The sequence below is a fragment of the Lepidochelys kempii genome, chromosome 2 (genome assembly GCF_965140265.1).
Source record: "Lepidochelys kempii isolate rLepKem1 chromosome 2, rLepKem1.hap2, whole genome shotgun sequence".
Lineage (NCBI taxonomy): Eukaryota > Metazoa > Chordata > Testudines > Cheloniidae > Lepidochelys > Lepidochelys kempii.
This window is the reverse complement of record NC_133257.1, coordinates 223,719,419-223,734,663: the sequence shown is the minus strand read 5'-3', so window position 1 is coordinate 223,734,663 and position 15,245 is coordinate 223,719,419. Positions and strand designations below refer to the sequence as shown.

Genomic DNA, 15,245 nt, shown 5'->3' with positions numbered 1-15,245 from the left:
TTTGAAAAATTGTATGGACCTTCACTGGATGTGACATATGGGGAATGTTTGGATGTCAATGATAAAGACCTCTATATAGAATTGGACAACCAGTCACATTTTGCAACACAGGAAGCACTCTCCACTCCAAGTTCTCCAATTCATCCATGATGCAGAGCTGAAGGATACTTTCCCTAATGTGGATAGCTTTGAGGATTCTGCTCATGCTGCTGCTGGTCACAGTCGTGAGTGATGAGCGCAACTTTCTGAAGCTCAGGCTTATTAAAACATATCTTCGATTGACGATGGTCAACGAGAGACTGACATCACTTGCTATTTTATCACTTGAAAATGCCATTGGCCAGTGTTTGGATTTCTCTGATGCTGTGCTTCAGTTTGCAAGGGCAAAGGTAAGAAAAGTGACCTTTTGAACTAAAGGTCTAGTGTTTACTTTCTAAGGCAGTCACTTACTGTAACACTATTTAATACTGGCCCACCCAGTGTTGGTGCACAGTTCAATTTCTTGATGTTAGTACATTTCAGTTAAAAAGGTTCTATAAACACAGAGGAAATTTTTTTTATTTGCTTATATATGGCACGAAAAAATACAGATTTACAGATCCTAGCATGCAAATGTATTGTCTTATGATGGATAAATCATGCACGCATATTGTGCATCAAAGTCATGAAATGGATCACAAATGTAATAAAAATAACATATTCAAAAGTTTAACAAATGGGGAGAGGGGAGCACCAAAACTGCTCCTCACCTGGGTGCCATTTGGTCTAGGGCCGCCCCTGGGCAAGTCTACACTAAAAAGTTAAGTCAACCCCGCTACATAGTTGAGGGGTAATCCACACCCTTGAGTGATGTAGTTAAGCTGACCTAACCCTCAGTTTAGACAACACTGCCTTTCAGGGAGGTGGATTAACTACAGCAATTGGAGAACCCCTACACTCGGGAGCATCTACATGAAGTGCTATCTGCAGCTTTTCTAGTGAAGGCAGTTAACATCAACAGTGTTGAGGTGAAGATTATGAAACATTAACTTTGCAGGGCTGGCCATTGTGTGTAGATGGCTGATACTCGTCTTCTGAAGCAAGTCCTCTTTTCTCAACTTTGTTATGGTAAGAGGACTCGTGAGGGACAGAGGAAACACTACAAGGACACCCTGAAAGTATATCTTCAGAACGGAGGCATTGACCCCATGAATTGGGAAAAGCTGCCTGGCAATAGACTGCAATGGCATTGCATCAAACATCAAGCCTCAGCCTGTTTTGAAGAGAATTGCCCTGCTCAAGAGGCTGCAAAATGACAGAGGATGAAGGAAAGTGTGCAGCATCCTGACCAGCAGTTGTGCTCTCTCCAAGCAACCACCTGTCATCTACGTGGAAAAACCTGTAGCGCACGGATTGGCTTCCTCAGCCATCATAAGTCTCATCAATGACTTTTTTTCCCTTGGCAGCCGTCATCCTTGTATCGAGGGATAGCTGATGATGAGTGAAGACATAGCTTAAGACTGCAGCAGCAAAGATGGAAGGCCGTGGTGAAGGCCCTATGCTTCACATGGAATAGAGAGGCATAAAAATATAAGAGACTTATGTGAGGCACTGTGCAGAGAAAACATCTGGAAAGTCTCTGCTACTGGCCACGTTGAGGGAGAGGGTCAAGGTGAGGAGGGAAGATGGTAGGTCTCCTGCTGAGAAATGGCTGACGCTGAGTACTTGGGCACCCACTATCCCCTCCTCTCACTGCTGGAGCCTCCACTACTGCCCCTTTTACGCAGGAATATATTGTACAAAAATAGTGCTCTAGAAATAGCCAAGTGGCAGAAGACATCTTTTTGCCATTTTTAGTGGCTGAAATACACGAAGAGAGTTTAAAAATGAACAGCAACCCAAGTAAAAGAGAACAGGAAATGAAAGAAACATTCATCCTGTCAGGAGTAGCCCCATAGCTCTAGCTTTCCATGGCAGGATGAAAAGTTTCTGTCTGCTTTGGCACAAAGCACTAGTAGTGCTGTCCTTTTAAACCTGGGTGTGCATGAATGCATATCTTGTAAAACGGAGCAAAGCAGCATGGTATTTTTAAATGGTTAGTTTTGCTCTGCATAAAGCAATTACTCCACTTGTCAGCAGGAGTTAAATTTACAAGCTCCAAGCAATTTCTCTCTCAAAAAAAAATCAAACCTGCTCTTAGAAAATACAGAGCAAACATCATGTAATTGAGGCCTGTGACCTTCTGAGAGCTGTGTCCTTATTTGGCAAGGCAAGTGCTTAAATACTGAGCATTTTGCTCAGAAGCTGATACAAAATGTTGAATTAATCTTATTTCTTATGAAGGGCTAACTCCAACTTTCAGGAGCTCTGATTTAGTAAGGTATTTAAGCACATGAGGACCTTTAGGCATCGTGAATATTGACGGCCGCAGGATTATTCAGGTGCTTAAAGTTAGGCACATGCTGAAGTACCTTGCTGAATCAGGGCCAGGGAGACCTGTAGCTAGATAGACTGCAGTAATGGGCCGTGTGGATTTGCGCTGCATGAGTGCAAGCACGGTGGGAGGACAGAATTCACACCTGAACTCCCTGGTGCACACCACTTCACTTCTTTATGGGATGCCGCTTGCTCTCCCATATAAGTCCCTCTCTTCGGGCCACCGTGGAGAAATTTTTCATGCTTCTAAGGGACTTCTGAGTGCTGGTGAAAGGAACCTGTGTGCAAAATTCTGTAATTTTGTATGAGATATATGGCAGGATGATGTCTTCCATAAACTGCCAGAGTGATTTTATAGGCTTTTGAAAATCATGCCCTCTAAGGAAAATCAATAATTAACTAGATGTTCTGGAATTCAAATCTTTGCTTTGAGACACTTATATTAGTGGATGTCTGTGTTCAGTTGGATAGACGTGTCCATCCTTCTAGCTAGAGCCTCTGCTTCTGAGATAGCTGCTATGCTTTAAATATTCCTCTTAATGGGGGAAGTATCTCTTCTGTTTTATGTAATCTTCAGTTCCACATATTTTGAAACTGCACAACTTGTATTGGTGATGCTGAGGGGGGCTCTAAATTTCCATTTGAGAGATCTCTTGGAACCACTATGGTGCAGAAACAGCACATATTCATATCTGGAGCAGAGAAGCCATTTGTAACATGGATTTAAGGTTCAGAGGGGTTTGGAAAGCAGCCAGCCCTGTTCTGGAGAGAAGACCAGCAGGGAAGTGCTCGGAATCATGGAACACAGCTTGGCAGCATCAGGTTATTGGGTCTGATTATCAGCTAGGGAATATACATGAAGGCCCCAGCTCCCTAACGGAGCCTGTGACCAAAAGAGGGCTAGGAATAAACTCTTCTGTGACTACAGCAGAGGACCGTGAGGGGATAGGAGCCCTGTGGCCCACTTCCTATTGGGGTGGATGTCTTGTCCATTAAGCTGGCAGAAGCCAGGAAGCCCCAAAATCAAAGTTGAGAACAGGGCTATTACATTATTTTGTTGCTTTCTTTTGTACTGGAGAATAAACAGACCCCTGAGGTAAAGGCCATGAACTGAACTGGGAAGTGCTGATTATTTTTCCCAGGCTGGTGATTGAGTCCTCCAGCCTACACCATTTTTCAGTGTCACAATTGGGGGAAAAAAAGGCTTCCTTTTTATAATTTATAGATCAACTCCACAGATCTGCTAGGAGGATTTTGACCTATGTATAGTAACAAACATGATGTGACAATACTGAGGCACTGCATTTGAGTGATGAACAAATAACCTATCATAGCCCATATAATGAATAGCATATGTTTGCAGTGAAGCAGAATGTTCGGGGAAACAGACCACTTCTGCTTGAAATGATGAGTGTGGAGGATAATCTCATAAAGAAGAAAGGTTTCAGAGGAACAGCCGTGTTAGTCTGTATTCGCAAAAAGAAAAGGAGTACTTGTGGCACCTTAGAGACTAACCAATTTATTTGAGCATGAGCTTTCGTGAGCTACAGCTCGAAAGCTCATGCTCAAATAAATTGGTTAGTCTCTAAGGTGCCACAAGTACTCCTTTTCTTTTTATAAAGAAGAAAGAACAGTTTAGAGCAAGAGTGGCTCCTACTAGTCAAATTGACCTTTAGTGTGGGAAACTTAGCAGGGAACACCTCACTGTATTGTTTTCCAGCTAGGAATAATACCCTGTGAAAAAAGTACAGTTTATTCTGGGAACAAATACTCTGTCATTCGTGATCTTCAGTCCTCCTATTCTGACAATAGACTGCAGTGTTGCAGTTTGTACTTGTACTAATTGCGAGTGGACGGTTTGTTCAGTATGTCAAATCACAATTGTCATACACTGCTGCAATGGGTTATCGAAAAACAAACAAATCCCAAATCTGTCATACTAGCTATGAGAAGATGCTGGGAAAACAAGTATTTAAACAATTCAGAGCGGAACGTAAACGTTACACTGAAACCATATAAAGAAATAACTGCTAATTACATCAACAGTGCTACAAGAAAATGAGCACACAGAACGTCACAATAATGTGACTATTCTGAATATGTGATTGTTATGAGAAATACCTGTAAAAGAAATGCTCTGAAAATGATCCAAAACTCTAACTCATAATAAAACTACCACAGAAAATCTGCATTTTGGTACCCAGCTAAGGATCACACAATAAGATAACTGCAGGGCACTCATGAAATAACTTACGTTGTTATATGTTGCTATGTAGTACATTGTGACCATACACCACTGCTATTGGAAACACTGATAATTATAAGGTAACTCATATTCCCAAAGCTCTGTACCAACCAACTTTAAGAGTTCTGGCCAAATGTCCCAAGAATTTGTTTACACTAGGAGATGCTAGATAAAGTTTTCCATTGTTGCTGTCAGTGGGGTGGCTGTTGGTAGGAATGGTGGGAATATACGGAATGATGGACTGACATTTCAAATAGAACTTCTCTGAACAAGGTTAGAGAACATAGGGTGGGATCCATGAAGGAACTCAGGCTTAACCCTGAGTGTTAACTCAGGTGTTAACCCTCCCACCCCTGAAAGACAAAAGTTTTTCCGCGACAAGTACCTGTGTGAACGGGGGGTTGCAACACTGAGCATCATGGTGCCTAACTTTTAGGTTCCTAGAAAATCACAGGAACAACACTGAGATCCACAAAGCTGAGTTTGGCACTTAGGATCCCTATACAATGAATGGGGAGAGACAGACGCCTTAGGATATGATCCAGAAAACCAGCAAACTAGGCGAGGAGCTGCCTAATCTAACCAATGGGAGACACTGACCAGAGATGAGTGTGCCAAAGTCCACCCCTCTCTTGGATATGTGCTTAAGCCTGGGCTGCACAGAGGTGACTATCTCTGCTTGTGATCCACAAGTGGGATCCCATCTCTTGGAGTCAGGCAGATGAGATGCCTACACTGTTTCTTGCAGGACTGAGTAAGGCACCTGCATTGCTCCACACAAAGCAGCCAGAGGAACAGGCAGTGGTGCCCATCTTATAACTTTTAGCCTAGCAGTGAGAGCATTCAGCTGAGATGTGGGAGACCAAAGTTCAATTCTACCCTCTCTGTCAGAAGGGAAAAAAGACTTGAAAAGATTCTCACACCTGTCAGGAAAGTGCTCTGACCACTGAGCTATGGGATAGTCTGATGTGGGGCTCCTTCAGTCTCCCCCATTGAAGCTGTTACACAGTGGATAAATAATGAAAGAGTGATTGGAGAAGAGGGAGTAGACCTGAGGTGTCTGGCCTCCCAGGTAGGTACCCTAGCCACTGAATTAGAGTCATTCTCTCTCTGGACCTCTGAGCAGGTAACTATCTACAGTGGAACAGTCATGCCCAGAGGAAGAAACATGGGCACCTAGGGAACTTTTAAACTGAACACATAGGTGCTGAGTGATTTAGGCTCCTACAGGTTTTGGCAGCAGTTTTGCAGATCTCAGTGGAGCCCAGACTGGGACATAAGTGTCCAACCCAAGATGTAGGTGCCTAAGTCTGGGGTTTAGATGACAAAGTAGTTTGTGGCTCCCCCCGATTGAAGATAAAATGGTGGTGGTGACCTGGAGCCCTGTCTACACTAGAGCACCCGCCACTTTTACTATTGGCAGAGCTGAACCAGTGGCAGCAACAGTGGGGAATTTCTGGTCAAAAATCCTAGCACAGAGACCCATTTTACTTGCTCGGGGACTGATCTGTGGCTGTGGAAGCCCATAGGAGGTAGAATTTGCTTTCCTTGGACCTCTACCTCATCTTAACCCTCCCCACTTTACAACCGTGTTTGAGGGCACTTCTCTTCCCACTGTGTTTTCCCTTCTAATGACATGGAAGGACTACCCCTTTTTTCAGTGATGCCTCTGTTTAGGATTTTGTTTGGTTTTTCCATTGCCTTGGTATGTTCTAATTCCTACTGTTTGTTATTAGGATATTGTATTAATTCTCAGTGTTGTTTTATAAATAAAATGATTATCCCCACGGTCACATTGCCTCACTGTAAGTGGAGATAGCTGTATCATGAGCCTGACACTCAGTTATGATGTTAGGAAAGGCACACTTGTATCCCTAGAGACCACAGACGTGACAAAACACAGCGGTGCCTACAACAGGAAAAGATACACACCTTCTCACTATGTCTGATGGGAATTATGATATAAAGATGGAGCTTTTAAGAATTACACTCAGCTGTCCCTGCTAACCAGGCACTTGTCCATGCTGAAATAAGCACCTCCTAAATAATTACTCAAATTTATTTACAAGAAATGAGTGGAAACAGATTCTGCTGTAAGCTTTTCTACCTATAGGCCACCTGAATTTATTTTTAGTTTTTCATTCAGTGGTTTACTTGCACAAAGAATTGAGTGTCATTGTTAGCAAAAATCCAACATAATTTTTTTCAATTACTGTAGCTTATTTTACATAAAATAATTTAATTTTCCACCAAATACACGTAAGTTGTGAATAAGCAGTTTTCCTGGCAACTATGTAAGCAGTGTCAGGATGAGCTCCACCCTGACATCTGGTGGTGAGGTGTGGCAAGTTGTGGAAAAGAACTTCAGGGGCTGATCTCATTTGCATAGGCACACCCACCCCACCTAGAATGAGGCCATAGCTGCCCAAATGGTCACTTTGGCTGCTGTAGGATCCCCAGTGTCTCTGTTATTGGGGCAGGAAGAATAAATTGTTATTACCCTGATTATGGGAATCAAAGACAGTGGGACTGTACTTGGCCTTTTGTTATGATGGAGGGACTCACCATCAACTAAGTAGCACTCGCTAGGCAAGGGTCATGGGTTCCAAAACTCTGTGAATTGAGAGAGGTTGGGGACAAGTATTAATACTTGGTGGTATGGGCCCCCTGGTGAGGGCCTTACATGCTAATTGTACTTCCTCCTCTCTCCACTGTGGAATATCAGAGCTAATTTTGATTTCATTAGGAGTCTAGTTACAGGCTGCTGAGCTCACTTTGGGCTAATGGTGCACCAGCACTGAGGCTCCCCTACTACAAGCTGAATTCACCAAAGAGCTGAAATCACTGACAGTTGTGTTAAGTAGTGGGGGAGCCTGAAGATATATTGTGGAGAAGTTTGCGGGATGGCTGGAGTGCCTTATGGACAGGCTGGTGGAGCAGTTCATAGGACGGCGGGAGCTGCTGGTGGGCCGCGGAGCAGTTTGTGGGACGGCGGGAGCTGCTTGTGGGCCGTGGAGTGGAGCGGAGCTGAGCGAAGCAGTTCGTGGGGCGGCTGGTGGAGTGGAGCGGAGCAGAGCGAAGGCCTATGGAGCTGTGGGGCGGTCAGCTTCAGATCATGTAAGGTGCCTTTTACCCCTGCCCCCATCTCCACCCAGGTTGGGAGGTAAAGCTCTGCAGATAAACTTTTGAACTCTGGGGCTGCCCTGACCAGGGACAGAGACTTTTGGGTCATCGGACTTTTGGGACTTTGGGTGATTTGGGGTTGCTGACTCAAGAACCAAAAGGGAAAGGGCATGCCCCAATTTGCTTGGGGTGGGTTTTTTGCTCATGGGTTGTGTTATGAATCCTGTTGGTGGTGTTTCCCCAACATAATGCCACATTGTTTCTCTCTGTTATTAAAAGGCTTTTTGCTACACTCAGACTAGGTGCTTGCGAGAGGGGAAGTATTGCCTCTTGGAGGTGCCCAGCAGGGGTGGTATATATTTGTCCCAGGTCACTGGGTGGGGTCTCGAGCCGGTTTGCATTGTGTTATTGGAATGGATCCCCTAGATATTGAACCCGGCCCTTGTTGCTGCCAACTCTGACGGACAGAAGGGTTACAACTATAATTGATAAGCAAGGCATAGAACAGTGCTGTAAGTACAACACCTACTAAAATACACATGCACCTGTTATGGACAGCTTTTGCTCCTGCAATTGCTATGTATGCAGGCAAATTTGTGGTTTCCCAGGTACATTGGTTTTCAGGCATTTTGAGAAGTAGACAATCATTGTACATGCAGCTGAAAATATGGCCTAATATGTCAAGGTAATTGATACATAGATATCAGTGGAATTATTATGTTATTACTTTCCCCTTGGGAGGGGGGAAATTGTTTTGCACACTATCTCACTGATCTGTAACTTTCAAATAATTCTCCATCATGAGCCTCTGCACGAAAAAAAAAATAAGTAGAGGCCAATGGGATGTTTGTTCACTTTACACATGTCTAATATTAATATCACAAGTGCAATTTTTTGAAGTCTGCCACCCTCGGTGAATGATGGACAGCATGCATTGAAGCCAGGGTAGAGAGCCAAGCAATTGAAAATGATGTATTACTGTACAAAAGAAAGAAAATAGAAGACAGCCCTTTTGAAATATTGATACTGTTCTAACATTTTGATTTTATAAGCGTTTTGAAAGAGTTGTATTTTAATTTAAACAGCTTAAAATTGCGACTTAACAATTAACTGAGCCTTAATTATCTTGATCCTTTCTTCCACTGCGTACAAACATCTCTTCCTTGACACAGCGATTTCCACATACAGTTAATTTTAATATCATCCCCTCTGCAGTGTTTTTGGAAAGGGCTGTCTGAGCACATTTGCATTAGCAGGGCTTTGAACAACATTTAAAGCCTTATGTGATCTCAATTTTCTTTACTCAATGCAGAAACATCACTATTCTGTAATTCTTGAAGCATTTCCCCAAGCTACTGGTGACTGTTTGCACACTAATAATAGAGCCACAGAAGAAGGGAATATATGATGTGAAAATGTTGGAGAAAAAGGAAAAAAAACAAGCAGTCATAATTACTTTCAGAGACAAAGCATTTGGCAAAAGAATCCTCTGCTAAAATTAAGCCTACTGGCAAATACATGTACACATAACTTGCTATGATATTCCATACCTGGTAATGCATTAATATATGCATGATGTAATCATATATTTCTCCAGCAAGTCTGTTTTCTGGTCTCCAGGGAATAATGACAAACTGAATTCCTAGTAAGGGCACCAGGATTAGTGTGGCTCTGACAGCTTTCATGTACATGTTGGACTCAGCCCGATGAGTATCTCTTAGCTTTGTCACCAGAACTCGGACGATGTTAAGCAAAAAGAAAAAATTGACCTAAAAAAGAGAGAGTCTTTATTGGTAAAACACTCAAATTAAAATACAAAACCCAGCAATGACAACAAAACACAGCTTCATGGCCCTGTTAGAGCTCAAAACAACAGCTCATTGGGATTGACATTGTGCCCGCAAGGGCGGGGGGAAATACCAGCGAATGGATGACACTCAGGCGTGAAAATAGTAAGTTACGCTTTATTGAAGGAAGAACTTACGCTCCAATCTGCGCGGGAGCCCCTAGGACGTGAGGAGGGACTGCAGGAGACTCTGGCCATTCGGGACAGCTGACCAGGCAGGACTCTGCCGAGGGGGAGTCCTCTGCGGTGTTATATTCTCCATGCTTATCTCAGGGTTTCATAGGGTCAACAGCTGGTTACATTCTTACATGTATAATTTATGCTTGTTATATAAACTGACTTGTTTACAGGCAAAAAATATGCTGAGCTATGCGAAGATATCTTTTGGCAGGGTCTGTCAGACAAAGTTCATTGAAACTGCCTGCATCCTCCGCTTACATCCAGTCACATGCTCAGTCCACCACTTAGCTCCTCGCCAATCTTCCGCAACCTTGCCCCTTCAGGCATACAGACCAAAGTATAACAAGGAGTCTGGTGGCACCTAAAAGACTAACAGATTTATTTGGGCATAAGCTTTCGTCGGTAACACACCACTTCTTCAGATGCATACTCCATGCATGTGAAGAAGTGGTGTTTTACCCACAAAAGCTTATGCCCAAATAAATCTGTTAATCTTTAAGGTACCACCAGACTCCTTGTTGTTTTTGTGGATACAGACTAACACAGCTACCCCCGATACTTGAGACCAAAGTATGTAACCTTGGGTGCCTTAACACACCTACTGCCAGATTTACATCAGTGGAGGATGTGCCCCCTAAATCCCTTTTTGGGCTGTAAGGGCTCAATCCTGCAAGGTGCTGAACTCTCTGGCTCCAATCTGGCAAAGCACTAAAATTATGCCCACTCAGTACCATCGAGTTGTTTACTGAACTCAATGGTACTACTCACGTGCTTAAAGTTAAGCATGTGCTTAAGTACTTTGCTGGTTTGGGCATTAAGGACAGAATTTTCAGAAGGGCTCAACACTCACATTTGTGGTCAGATATTCACATGAACTCCCACTAAAGCCAATGGGAGCTGTGCATGCTTATCACCTCTGGAAATCAGGCCATTTGGTCCCTAAGGAAACGGTACAGCCTGAGTATAAGCAGAATATGGACTTCCCATCTTTCTAGTACAGCTAGCTCATGTACTTTCACACTAATGGCACGATATCATGCACATAGCAGTGACATAGTTTCTCCACTTGTCAGATTTTTGAAAACATTGGAATGATTTTGCTGTATTACTCAGAGCTATATTAAAATAGTCGTAACTCCATAAATAGATGAGAGAGCATATCTGGGCCTTCCAGCATGAAAAGCCATGATCAGGAAAGCTTCAGTATTGTAACTACTGAGAAATACCTCAAATGTTTTACATTTGTGCTCTGCTTAGCAAGGAATAATATATGATTTCTGTGTCCCCACTCGCCACTTATTCTCCAGGCTTCCCCCAGGCCTCGCTGACTCAGATCATCTAACCTTTACTTTCAGAATTCTTTCAGGCAACTGATTAAAAAAAAATGTCTGTTAAGGTAAAAAGATGTGGCTCCTTTGAACCTGCCTGTCACTCTGTTTCTGCTGGGCAAAGAGCAGATATTGTGTTTCCATGACACAGCCACATTATGAATAGCACATTTTCAAACCAGGTATTATAACTGAGCCCCTGCAACCTCAAAGGCAGGGGGGCTTTGTCTGGATGGGTGAGGGAATAAAAGGTAGTAGCTCCTTTAAAAATCACCCTCTCTTGTGGATTCGGGTGGTGATGGGTAGGCATTATCTGTGATGGTGGGGCTCCCATAAACCATTGACCCCCTGCACATCTGAGAGAGGGGATTTAAGCCCTGTCTCTCCAGGTTAAGCACCTTCTCATGACTGCATTAGCTCTATTTTAAAGAAAGATTAACTTTTCCCTAGAAACATGATAGATCTTTTTCTTAGGGTGTCTGAAAGATACAGCATTGGAGAAGAGTATTAAAAATCCAAAAAGACTTATGTGCCCTCTGTCAGACTCAGCATTATGACAGCAGAACATTTTTTAGGCTGCTTTAATAAATCCGGTGCTGGGAGCTAAATTCCTTCTAAGCTGCACGGCCGCACATCAGGCTATAAAGGTGTGACGAAGTTGGGGAATTTTCTAGTGGTTTACATGAACAGTGTCTGCGCGCCTCAGTTTTCCTGTGTGCTGCATGTTTAACAAGGTGGTGGGAGAGGGTTTTTTGTTGCAGAGGACCAGGTGTGACCTCACCTAGCACCTGGGACCCCGGCCAATGGCCTGGATATGGGGGATTCTAGTGACTGGTGACCTGGTGACCAAGAGGCTCAGCCCAGCTTGGAAGGCAGCCAGTTCAGGGCAGTGGAAGGACAATGGGCTGAGGATTGAGGACCCCGGTTACCTGACCAACCAGTTCCAGCCATGGGGGAACATAGGATGGAGGAGATAGGGCCCCAGCAACCTGTTTACCTGGGATGGAAGACAAAGCACAGGGGAGGAGCTGTTGGGGCTGGTGATATAGGACGCCTTGGCTAGAAAGAGGGGACTGCTGGACTGGGGAGAGAGAGCAGTCAGAGCCCATCTGGATGTAGTAGAGACCGAGATATATTGTGCTGAGGGATGTTAGGCCTGAGGGCCCGGAGAGTTTCCTGTGCTGGGTTCAGATGCTCAATAAACCCTTCTGTTTTACGCTGGCTGAGAGTCACTCCGGTCTAGAGATTAGGGTTGCATTATTCCCTCTGGGGGTGGAGGACCCAGGGGATACAGAGTGAATTAACTCCTTAGGTGGGGCCACAGTGAGAGACAGGCATTCAGAGAGGTGCTGTTCCAGGAGGCAGAGGGGCCTATGGCTTAACCCTCGAGAGAGAGAGTGGACCCCAGAGAAGGGCTGTCGCACTGAAGGGGGTTCCTCCCAGGGACCGTACAGAGCTGGGAGAGAGCATGAGTCCTGAGAGTCTGTGATAAAAGGGCCAGGCACGCGTGCAGCCATAGAGGTCTGGGGAAAGGAGAGAGGTAGGTGGGGAGGGGAGCAAGTTGGGGGCATGCAGGGCTGCTGCGGGGAGAGACACCTCTCCCCCGGCCCTGGAGCTGCTGTCAGTGGGGAGAAGTGCCTCTCCCTGGGAGCTGCTGTTAGTGGGGAGAGGGCTGGAGGCTGTCCCCTGGCCCCAGCCCTGGGTCAGCCTGTACCCCAAACTCCTCATCCCCTGCCCCACTCCACAGCCCACACCCCCAGCTGGAGCCTTCACCCCCTGCACCCCAGCCCCCTGCCCCAGCCTGGAGCCCCCTCCCACACCCTGAACCCCTCATTCCCGGCCCCACCCCAGAGCCCTCACCCCCCTGCACCCCAGCCCTGAGCCCCCCCACTCCAAACCCCTTGGCCCCACCCCGCCACACGTCACCTCCATATCGGTGCACATAACAAAATTCATTCCACAGGTGGATATAAAAAATTAGAGGGAACATTGGCTGTGAATGATTGTAAAGAGGAGGAGCTCACTGAGTATTCTCATTCTAGGCAGGAAAATTTGTTACCATACCAAGCAGTGTGACTTGTTTTCACAAATGCTATATTACAAAACTATCCTGTGTAGTTTTCCATTTCCCATATGTGATTAGAACAATTAAACTTAGAACGGAGATAGTAAGTTATTTTCTAGACAATTTTTAGGAAGCATACTGCAGCTTGGTATTGCTGAAATCCAGTAACAGTTCTTAAAGGAGGTTTAGAACAAGATTTTAAAGATTTTTAACTACTCTGAAACAGATCCATGTTCATTTATAGACATTTCCACAATGCTCAGCACCATCGCATTTGATCTCTCAGAAAAATAATGTGGATGTTTGCAAGTAGATGTCAGATCCCAAGCCAATGAAAGTTGAATCTGTTGGGATGCTGACACAGTGCATCTGGGTGACAAATGGAGATAGGACTAATGTTTGGTATGAATAAAAACTTTCCCAAAATTTCAGGGTGTTCAGGTCTGTTTACCAGTTTGTGTATTTTATATTAATAGGACAGTGGAACTAGTGGATTCCCTGATGCATATACTCCTGTCATATGAACATTAATGGAAGTTACGGGGTTGGTTTTACTATATAGGCAGAACTTGTAGGTGCCTAGGGTGGCAAGACAGAGTGGGGAAAAAACAAAAAAGCCAACCTTGGGAATCCTAGCTGCAACTTCCTTGATTTGCAGTCTCGTGCTCTGTGCTGCTCCTACTCAAGCATTCTATTCAGGTTCTTATCCCCCCAGCCTCTTCCCAGTTTAGCTCCCTACCTCTGTTCCCTTTTATTACAGCATCCAACAAAAAAGGGTAATTCACCACTGGAACAATTTACCAAGGGTAGTGGTGGATTCTCCATTACTGGTACTTTTCTATCTGGTAAAGATCTATCATGTCTCTAGGGAAAAGTAATTTTAAAATCAAGACAGGATATTTTTCTAAAAGCTATGCTCTAGTTCAAACAGGAATTATTTTGGGAAAGTTCTGTGGCCTGTGTTATGCAGGAGGTTAGACGAGATGATCACAATGTTCCTTTCTGCCTCTGAATTTATGAAAACCAATGCTGAATTATTGACTTGGTCTCAGGCTAGTCTGAAACATAGTTATTTCACGTATACCACATATAATGCAGCACATTTAGCACAGGTAAGGTTAACTGCATACAATAGAAGATTCAGTAGTTTAAATAGCTTGGCCATGATTTTCAAAAGGAATGAATGATTTTGGATGCCTCTGTTTTTAGATTGCCCCAACCTGAGACACCTTGAAGGGGCTTGATTTTCAGAAAGTGCTGAGCACCCACCCTCTGAAAATCAAGTCCCCTTAAGGGGGTCTCAGGTGGGGCATCCAAAATCACTTGCTACCTTTGAAAACCTTGGCCAACCTATTTAAGATACAGAATCTTCTATTCAATGCAATTTTGCATCATTTCTGGGAAGAGCAACTAAACTATTAACATGATAACAAATAATATTCTTACCAATAAAGCTGCCATTACGGGTCCATGAACAATATAGAGCAAGTGAGTGTCAACGCTCATCCAGCAGCTGGAGGAAGAATATATCATTAATTCAAATACATTTTTATACAAAGCTATAAAATGTGCTAAGTACCTTTAAAATAGATATAATACTCATACTCACTTGTCATTGAAGTATTTGGCTCTTGCAACAGCGTGAATAGATGCTGGCACTAAAGGAAACCCTACAATGATTAACGGTATACATCAGCCTTCATATTTTTTGGCATGCATTTCATGTGACACTTAAAATAACATTTCTTCTTTTTAAAAATCACGTATAAATGGGAATTCAAAGCTTTGACAAAAGACTTATAATAATAATATAATAATTGACTTTGAGTCATATGGCTTTCTCAGTTGTGAGATGTAGAGGAGAGTAATTGTGATACTTCTGTCAAAAGCAGCCATGGAGAAGTGTCTTGCTACCATCTCAGCTCAAAGCTGCTGTCAGTCACTCCAGGCATGTTGAAATATATGCAGGGAAAGGGGGAATGGCCAGCCACACTGGGGAGTAGAGAGAGGGAGCATGATATTCTAGGTGAAGTATTCCCTTTG

General features: G+C 43.9%; 1 protein-coding gene across 6 annotated transcripts in view; it reads right to left on the bottom strand.

Moving 5' to 3' along the window:
• Window positions 1-15,245, bottom strand: part of CALCR (calcitonin receptor) — a 277,001-nt gene that overhangs the window by 32,773 nt on the left and 228,983 nt on the right. For all 6 annotated transcript variants that reach the window (XM_073333939.1, XM_073333935.1, XM_073333934.1 and 3 more), the window contains 3 exons: window positions 14,812-14,872; window positions 14,649-14,715; window positions 9,334-9,552 (listed from right to left, as the gene is read on the bottom strand). In XM_073333939.1, coding sequence (XP_073190040.1) covers window positions 9,334-9,552; window positions 14,649-14,715; window positions 14,812-14,872 — 347 coding nt within the window. The remainder of the gene's footprint in view (window positions 1-9,333; window positions 9,553-14,648; window positions 14,716-14,811; window positions 14,873-15,245) is intronic.